Source organism: Cottoperca gobio, chromosome 18 (genome assembly GCF_900634415.1).
Source record: "Cottoperca gobio chromosome 18, fCotGob3.1, whole genome shotgun sequence".
In the NCBI taxonomy this organism is placed as follows: domain Eukaryota; kingdom Metazoa; phylum Chordata; class Actinopteri; order Perciformes; family Bovichtidae; genus Cottoperca; species Cottoperca gobio.
This window is the reverse complement of record NC_041372.1, coordinates 11,344,208-11,354,205: the sequence shown is the minus strand read 5'-3', so window position 1 is coordinate 11,354,205 and position 9,998 is coordinate 11,344,208. Positions and strand designations below refer to the sequence as shown.

General features: G+C 40.8%; 1 protein-coding gene across 1 annotated transcript; it reads left to right on the top strand.

Moving 5' to 3' along the window:
* The first annotated feature begins 2,929 nt into the window (after positions 1–2,929).
* On the top strand, positions 2,930–4,211 carry mrpl52 (mitochondrial ribosomal protein L52). Its single transcript, XM_029454958.1, has 5 exons — positions 2,930–3,054; positions 3,315–3,384; positions 3,664–3,731; positions 3,868–3,932; positions 4,022–4,211. Exons 1-5 carry the CDS (start codon positions 2,949–2,951, stop codon positions 4,172–4,174), a joined length of 462 nt encoding a protein of 153 aa, XP_029310818.1. The 5' UTR covers positions 2,930–2,948; the 3' UTR covers positions 4,175–4,211.
* Positions 4,212–9,998: the final 5,787 nt, after the last annotated feature.

The window sequence follows — 9,998 nt, the reverse complement described above, 5'->3', positions numbered from 1 at the left end:
CTCTTTAAAACAAAAATATTTGTGTTAATAAATAATTATGCTTTAATGTTTACTTTTTTTTTAATGATATGCTCTGCTAGTATAAAGAAAAGTTCTGCATTCAAAATAAAGTTAAAGTACAGAAATGTATATTGGGTAGCAATATTTTTAATCTGAAAAAGTAATTAAAGGCTGTCAAATAGTTATACTAGATTAAAAAGTACACATTTCCCTCTGCAATGTAGTTGAGTAGAAGTACTACTGTTTGTTTTATTATAATTAATTTTAGACTATTTTTATTGCAAGAAAGAAAAAAGAAAACTCAAAATAATGAAAGTAAAGTATATGTATAGATTATTCTAGCTCCTCTCAGACATAACAAATTGCATCACAATAAAAGACAAGAAAATATTGACTTTCTGATTTGGTGTTTTGTCAAAATTGTGTGTTTCTGTGGGGGGGTTGTCGGGGCAGCACTTTGACTCAATCCCATTAGGTCAATGTTTATTATGACTGAGCTCTGGATACAGATGTAATCATGTGACTGTGGTCCTCTTGGCACAAGCTTAAACGTTACCCTGACCACTAACCCTAACCCCCACTATAAACATTTCTGTTTTCAGAAAAGCCATTATTTTGTTTTCCTCATAAAATCGCCAAATCACGACCAAAACCACGCCTGCAGCTTTCCGGATAACATATTCTGTTTGATCATGTGTTATTAACCTGTATATACACTCGTGGTGGAAAGTAACCAAGTACATTACATCACATACTGTTGATTTGAGATAGGCCACTTCTACTAGTATTTTCATTTTCTGATACTTTATACTTCTACTCCACCACAAGTAAGATAAAAATAATGTACTTTTTACTCTATTACATTTACGTGACCCTTATTACAACTTGTAAACATATTATCTTCTTATTAAATATGCACATTGTTAAAGATTAATCTACCCAACAGTATATACAAATAGCTCCACATCAAACAGCCACAACCCGACACAAAAATAATAATATATCTATAATAATTTAACATCATGATTAAAATGCATGACCTTCACTTACAATGGAGTATTTTTACATTGTTGTATTACTACTTTTAGTTAAATTAAAGATCTGAATGCTTCCTAAACCACTGTTTTTGACATTTGTAATCACTGTAATTCCACATTACAAATCAAATCATGTAATCGTCATGTTTTAGGCGACGGTACTACTTAATTGCCTGTGGAATGCGCGGAAGGGCACGGCTGAGTGATGCGGCTGGTGAATTTTTTCGGCGTGTCTGAGTTCTCCAAGGAGGATACAGGGTAAACATCCCGCTACTATTTCAGGACTGGCCGGCATTAGTGAGACCTGATTCCGGCCTTTTTGTGGCAGTTAACGGACACACCAAAACACAACAAGCACTGATAAAGTAACTGTGTTTGCCCTGGCGTGTTGAAATAGGCTTCTCGGCTTTCTGTCTGCCCCGGAGCCCCCTCCATATGGAGCCTTTCATGGCCCCTGCGGTTCACCGGAGTCCCTGCAGCAGCCTCTGCAGACTCTTTCGTTTACCTCACAGGCTGCGAGTGGGAACTTGCCTGAAAAGCTAACAGAGAAATTCTTCTGGGCTTAGTAGCGGAGCACTTCATACAAAAACAATACTTTGAAGAGCTGCGAGAGCGGCTGTGCTCTGTCTGCATCTCTGCTCCACAAGTCTGCAGTCTAATACTTCCAGATAGACACATGAAGTCCTCCCCTTCATCTAGCTCAATCTTTACCCATTACTGTGCATGTGTGTAATTATTTCTTCAAAGGGCAGACATGCAAACACAACATTTAAGTATTTTCTTATTTAAAAGAAACATTTCTTTATGATATTTTGGATATTGTGACTTCTTCAGACTGTCAGACAATCTGAGAAAAAGACACATTGTTAGGTTGAACTGTACACAACTCATAACCTGTAAGGAGGAGTCACGAGTAACATTGTTTAAAAGGGTCAAAAGTGGAAAAAGGTTAAGAACCACTGCATAAGACCCTCCCTGTCTGATAAACACCGAGCTCTTTCAAACGTCAGGCTCCCTCTTTGTAACACAGGAAACTTCAGTCTGCAGTTGTGATGACCCTGTTGACATCACTGTGACATCATCAGATTTATAGAGTGCTGCCAGGATGACCAACCTCGAAAGTTAGCATCGAACTGGTTCCCACAGCACGCCACGACACCACTTTTATGTCTTTTTGAAGCATAAACTCGACCGCCAGAAATATAAAGCTAACATTAGGCTATATAACGAACTACGCCACGGTCCATGACTTCATGCCACCACCACCAAGTGGAATTAGTGTTCGGGGTTGCAACGTTTTCCGTATCTCAGGCTTTACAAAGCTCACCCAGAGTTTCAGGAGATATTATACTGCTGGGTGAAAACTACTCATCGTGACGATTCACCTGACTTTGACATGTAAAATCAGTGGAGTGCTCCTTTAATGTGTTAATGAAATCCCTAATAGCTGCTTTTCTTTCCACTAACATGTCTAGTTAATTTGCTATTGTCTCTAAAATATCTTGTATATTGGATGTATCTTCATGTTCTGTTTTGTGGTTGTACTATTACCCTCTCTAGTTACCTCATTCTACACAATGTTTTCTTCTATTTCATATATTTAGTAATAAATGTAAGAGTTTGTATTTTCTTTTTCGTGTAGAAAATTCCAAAAATAAATCATAATTATTTTTTTTAATGCATATAGCAATAAGTAAAATGTACAATTGATATATATATATATATATATTGTCTATTCCTTCTCTGCATGCATTCATTGTATGTATCTTTTACCCTACAGAATACTTGTTTTTATTATCTGGGGACACTTTTCATCTAGAAACCCCAACATAATGTTTAAAGGTGTACATTTAAAATAAATGTTGAGTGGCCTTAGCCAAGTTTGGGATAATAAATGATCTCCTTCTATGAATGAAGACATCCGGGCTCTCACAGCGCGCCTTTAGCTCCCCCTGGTGGCCAACACAGTACACTGCAGACAAGATGGCGGCCCCCGTGAGGACATTGTGCTGTTCAGGTGAGACAGAGGTTATACAATAAATGTGTTGTTGTGAGACCTGTTAAAACTTTAAAGTTGATACTTTATATCCGTAAACATCTTCTTGTACCACTCGCTGCCTGTTATACAGCTGCCTGTTTAATGAACCACCGTAAATGTAGTAACAAGTATAAATGCTAATGCTAATGCTAACTCTTTAGTAAAGCATCATTTATTCCACACAGTGTTACCGGTGGGTATTCAAAGGTGACTGTTTTGTTTGTGTATTTGTTCCCCAGTGCTGAGGCTCTCCAGCAGGCAGTTCAGCACAACATGTGGAGTACAGGGTGGAGAGAAATGGAGGCTAGAGTAAGTTCACTGATGCTGTGTCCCATCCCTTACTCCTTTTTTATGCTAATGTTGCTGTTGTTGTACATCATTCTGCATTAGCAATATTAATGTCTCGTCATAGTAGGAAAAAGCACAGGTGTAATTGATTACATTAAAACGACTGCGTTGCATTTAGTTGAGCTAATTGTGCACGAGCCATCGTTAACAGTAGTTTCACCTGTGTTGTTCCTACTATGACCCCAGACAGGCAACTTGTCTTAAATTGACATTGATTTCTAATTTTGTGTTTGCTTGCAGACATGGAATTGCCCGAAGCGGCACAGAATATGGCCCTCTGACAGATCTGGCTGATTGGTCGTATGCAGGTATTGTTTATTTGTGGAGTCACAGATATTAGTAGACAGTGATTCACCCGTTTTTGTTTCTATGTAGGGTAATTGAGTTAACTTGCACACTTTGTCATGTCCTTTGTGTGTTTTTCTTTATTGTGCATCTGGACAGATGGGAGACCAGCTCCTCTGATGAAGGGACAGTTGAGACGAAAGCAAGAGAGGGAAGTTTTAGTGGTGAGTATCAACATTTATACACATCCTTTTGATCTTCGTGTGTTTCTTGTATGCCTCTTTGTCTGTAACGCCGGCGTTGTTTCTCACAGAGACGTATCGTGATGCTGGACTCGGAGCTGGACAAAGGCGTAGAGGCGTGTAGTGCAAGAGAGGACAAGGCCAGAAGACTTGAGGAGCAGAAACAGTCTCTTTTACTCAAACCTAAAGGGAAGTTGTTATTAAAAAAAAGTCCTAAAAGTTAGGCAATCCTGTAACAATAACACACTTTGCTTTTCACTATTCATGAATTTCTGCAATAAAAGTTCTGATTTATACTTTAAATATGAATCTTTTATAGTCATTGATCTTTTAGATATAATAATTCTGAGTTAATGTCTCTCGGCTTCCACTAGAATGCAGCATTTCTCCTTTTTGCGAGGCAGCGTGAAGGCTCACACGCCATTTTGTCTGGTGTTGTGCAGGCAGAGGAAGGGAGGAGCTGGCGAACATAAAGTGGCTCTGATTCAAGAGCTCGCTGTGTACGAGTGTGTGTGTTTGAAGAGAGCGAGAGACAGGGGTTCACACATCTGCATGCTGTAGCAACTCGATGTTAAAAAGAGGTGTTTTCAGGATCCACTCGGCTCATTATGTTTATGTGTTACTCATTTAAAGTCACTTATCTCTACCAACGAAGAAGAAAACGTCTGAACTTCTAATGTGCCGTTCTGCAGCCTGGTGTCTGGAAAGATGATTAGCTAGCTGCAGCCAAGTTGGCAGAAAGTTGCGTCCCACAGAAAGCGATATGTTTTGGTATCAGCTCAAGTCTTAATCAAGCTGCAGAAACACTTTGCATCATTTTGATTTTAAGAAGCGTGAAGAATGAAATATCATTCTTCTTCTTTGTCTTCAAAGTTGTACCTCCTTTTTAAAAAAGCATCATTAGCATACTGATGTATTTTGAAGAGAGTCAAAGTGAATGTATTTACAGTGTAAAGAGACGTTGAGCAGCTGTGCCTTTGTGGAGTCAGCACTAATTTAGTGTGACTTTGACTTCTAAACAGACTGTTTACAGAATGAGGTAACCTCTCCTCTTGCTTTCTGCTCCCTTCTTCCTTGCGTTTTTCTCTCCCTCCATCTGCCTCTTTTCCTTCTCTCTCTCTCTTTGTCTTGTTGCAGACTTCAGCAAAGCCCCACTGTAATTAGGGCTGCTAGCCGCTGACTTGCAGATTCTTTTCTGTGGAGATGGGAGTTTTTCTCCCCCCCCCTCTCCTCCCCTCCTCCCCTTGTCTTAACTTTTTCATACAGTTGACCAAAGGAGCTGACTGTTTATTGTGTTACAGAAGTGTGGGGTGACATTGAACAGGCCACAAAGGGTGTTAAAGCTTTATGAAAAAGCGTTTGTCAAAGTGTTTAACAAGGTGACATTTTTCATTCACACGCACATCCTCACACCTGCACCTTCAAAGACCTCCAACTGCACCCCCAGTGAGAAATGTGACTCCTCAGTCTTTCTCTTGACGCACCATTTTTTTCACTTCCTGCTTTTCCCGTGAATGTCTTTCTCCTCAACAACCTCTCCTCCGACTCCTCCCATCCCCCCCCCCCCCCACATCTCTCCCTTCCTCTCGTCCTCGTGTTGTTTTGGTTTTGGGGAAATGAGAACCAGATGTTGCTTATTGTGCAGAAGTCTGCGATGAAGAGGAGGGAGGGTTTTGGTGGGTGCTTTAGGGGGCGCTAGGTGAGGTCAGTCTGCTCGGATGGAGGGCGAAGGATGAGACAGATGTGACTGCTTTTTAGAGATTAGCTGACGGGCCTCTGTAGTTTCACCCGCAGACCAGAAACAGGCAGGGCTTCCTGGCAGATACGACTGGGATAGGGGGGTGCAGGAGGATGAGCATCGCCCCGGTGCAGAGTCGGACAGGGGGGGGGGGAGTTTGTGGAAGGTCTGATTCAGCAAATCTGTGCCCAAAGACCGCTTCCTGACCTGGGTGTTCTTGGGAGTACGGGGCACCCTGGGTAGCATGTTTGACAAAATGACACAGCCTGAACTGTTTGAACTGTGCATGACTGTATGAGAACTGGCACTGCAGGCTGCAATTATCTTTGTTTGTTGCTAGTTGGACAGTAAACCACGTGGCTTCCTTTGGTATTTGGTCAATTTGTTTGCTTTTAATTCAGCCAAATGAGTTTGTTTTGGCATCAGGACACATTGTTTTCTCTGTCAGCTTCTGACTAAGCAGGCAGAAAAACTGTTAGTGCTATACAATACGACTGTATATGATATTTTATATATCTTGTAGTCTAGTGGTTCCTAACCTGAGGGTCAGGGCCCTCCAAAGGATCACTAGAAAAAGACGAGGGGTCCTGAGATGAGTAATGGGACAGATTTGTATTAATATTTAAAAAATGTCATCTAATCTTTGCTATGTGTGTCCTCGTTGGGCCTTCACAAGTTATTGAAATGAAAACTACATCAAAATTGTACTTGAGTAAAGTTAGTTAGTAGAATCATAAAAGGTTACAGTAGAGAATAAACGGTGCCATAATGTAGGTCACCCAAACAAAGTCTCAGGTTGAATTGCAAGCAGCTGTCCTGGCCACTTCCTGCCTGGCATGGGGAGTGAGTGCTGAGCTCGATGGTTGTTCCTGCACCGCCCTGCCAGACTGTATGAGTTCAGCATTAAAATGGCTGACGGAGAGCGAGAGAGAAAGAGGACTAGAGGCCAACATGGCTGCCAAAGATCTCATCTGTGTCCATGTCCATGGCCTGCAAGACAAGACGGCGAGCAGATGCTTGGCAGATAAACTTGGTAACACCTCCAAACAGACGTCCAGATCGCTGCGTGAACAATGTGTGTCGGACTCATGCTGTGGAGCGGGATTCATTTCCTCTCACCGTTCCTGATCTCAAACATCTTTTACAACCTTTAACGAGCTTCCTGCCAACATTATGCTTCACAGGACCCATCGTCTCCGGAAATAAAAGAAAGAAATTCTTTGAAATGTTCCTGGAAAGAATTACAGAATGTAATTCTTTCCAGGACAGTGTTGAGTTGCTAATTAATCCCTAACCCTATATTGGTTCCCCAATCGGGACTCTCCCAAAGGTTCAGCCAATAAATATAAGGGGTTGTGAGACAATTAGCAGGATGGGGAAGCAGAAGAAAACATCTGCACAAAATGTAATGTCTGTCTTCAGGTCTGTTCTAACTAAGTACCTTACAAGTGGCTTATGTTTATCCTCTCTATTTGGTAATAATGCTGTTGTAATGCACTTCAGCAGCATCGACGTGGAGCAGTGTAAGTTTCTCTAGAAGGATGGATCGTGCATGAGGGAGATCAAGTGAGAAAAATGGAAACACCAGAGAGAGAGTTTGGCCAGTGGAAGGAGGCAAGTGGATGAACAGATGCGAGTATATAAAAAAGCAAAAGGTGAGGTCAGTTAGGTTAGTGTGTAGATGAATGAAGTCCACAGACGCTACACCTACTGCCTCAACGTCTCACTGACTGACGTACAAATACAGTTAAATAATTCTAAGCATCTAAAGGTTTACACGTCCTCCATCAGCTTTGTAAATGTCGTGCCATTAGTGCAGGTAATAAGTCAGCGTGGTTGGATAATCGTTCCCGTAAGATAATGTGAGTTTTCTCAAGTAACACTCGCCGCCTCAGAGAGAGAGTGACCGTACATATTCAGAAACAAGAAAACTGGCGCGCAAGCGTGTTCAAGGAGTGATTCCGCCGCCACCCGAGCTTAATTACTTTAAAGAGCAAATTAAAAATAAAACCCTCGCCTTGCTGCAGTGATGTAAAAGAGTACTTCAGGGTGTGTCAGTGCACTGTGACATCACCGCTGAACGCTTGCTCAAGGGGACTTTAACCTCAAACACAAGATTAAAACTGTTCATGAAACAGTAATGTTTCACAAACAAGAGTGGTATAAAGTATTCTGAAACCGTCGTTGCATACCAACGACCATTATCTTTTTATGTTGGTTGGTTGCCGTGATCTCGTGGGTCACCCAGGTTGCTGTTGTTTACCCGCTTCACTGACGGTATGCGAAGGGTTAAACACCGAGAGCACAGAGGGGTTGGATGGGGGGGGGAGGAAAGAAAGAGCAAAAAAACAGACTGGAGATACTTGTGGTGAGAGGAGGAGTGGTTTGAGACTGAAGCCTCATAAAAAGAACAATTTTGCAGTGGGTGAGGAAATAAGAGAGGGAGGCAGAAGGGAGGGAGGCAGAAGGGAGGGAGGCAGAAGGGAGGGAGGCAGAAGGGAGGGAGGCTGCTTGAAGGATAGAAATGTGCAAAGGGAAAAGAAAATCCCCAACCCCAAATCATTTCTGTTTAACTGCCCTTCTCACTTCTCTCTTTGTCTTTTCCTTCTCACGTTTTTATAATTACTTTTAAGAGGACAGAGCCAGGGCGTACACTTTCTTTTGTGTATATACTTGAACACACACACACACACACACACACACACACACACACACACACACACACATGCGGCCGGGGTTGGCCGACGAGACGTACAGATGTTTCAAGAATACCATGCTGAGTTGGAACGCATCTCTCTGAAAAATGTGACAGTTTCCATCAGTTTTTCCGACTCGTTCCTCGACACATGACTTCTGGCTCCACGTCCAAAACAAGCATCTGTGTCCAGATTAGTCACGACCATCGCTATCTATTGTCTTTGCTTCCTCATTTTTAGTTTGTGTACAACACTTGCTTGTTAATTACTGATTAATATCTTATAATAAGTGCAGGAAGTGTTGACCCTGAGCTTCATAACATTTGATCTTTCACATTACTTTGTTTCTTTCAGCTGAAACTGAATGATGTAATCCAACTAAGAAATATTGTGGTGAGAAATGGCGTGCACATTTCCTGCTAGGCACAAAATGTTGCCACATTATGAAGATTACAACATAGTATACTTAATGGTTTTAGCATGTAGCACCGAGTAAGGAAACTGTCTCGATTAAAAGCCACCAAAGCTAAAAGGTTTTCCTAAATGGAGGCCTGAATCCAGGAAATACACTTATCATGTGACCCTCCTAAAAGCACAACACGTCCACCTCCAAAGCGTTGCCTCTTTGTATTTCCTGGGTTTGTCTGTGAGGCATTCATGACACGAGGAGGGTAATGTAGTTCTTCCTCAAACTTAAGTTGCAGCCATGTTTTTTTTGTTCATTATATCACAAGAATGATTTAATTAATACTTCATATCTAAGATTATGATGTAAATGTGTGTGTGTGTGTGTGTGTGTGTGTGTGTGTGTGTGTGTGTGTGTGTGTGTGTGTGTGTGTGTGTGTGAAATATGAAAGCATGGAAGAAATGTATTACAAGATTGTAGAAAATAGTTTAATTTCACTTTATCTAATGAAATACAAAAGTGAAAACAGGCAGGAAAAAAAAATCTGGTTCCATTTTATTGATACGATTATCATTATAAATATAATTACCATTATCATTGTTATTAACTAAATTAATTCACCTTCAATTTAGATTTGTGTAAAAAAAAAAAGAAAAAGAAAAATCATTAAGCACCATCAAAGATTCATAAATAGCATTGCTTGTTATTCTGTGCCAACATCGCTGTAACTTCGGGCGTCTCAGAGTACAAAGAAACTCCCTGAAGTCACATTTACCCCCCTGATCTGATTTTAATTCATCACATGTGTAAACTGGGAATCATTTCCATCATTGTCACGTTACGCCTCTGTCCAGCAGGACTCCAAATGACAATGTACAAAAGACAAGAAAGAAATAAGTCATTATAACTTTACCAGGAGAACAATAATAACAATAACCATACTTATAATAACAACAATTTCCCATAACAACGATAATAATTAAAAAAAATTGCACGATATTGTTGGGAACTGTACCGCGTACTGACACATTTGGACAAGCAGCTCTGCTCCTATTCGACAACAAATGTACTGGAATGTTTGAAAACCGTCATTCGTGAGTTAAAACATCATTTTTATTTTTCCCGTCTGACTGCTTGCACTGAAGGAAGAGTTTTGCTTATGAAACGAGTTGAAGCACAATAATTAAGGATTCTAGTTGTACCATTAT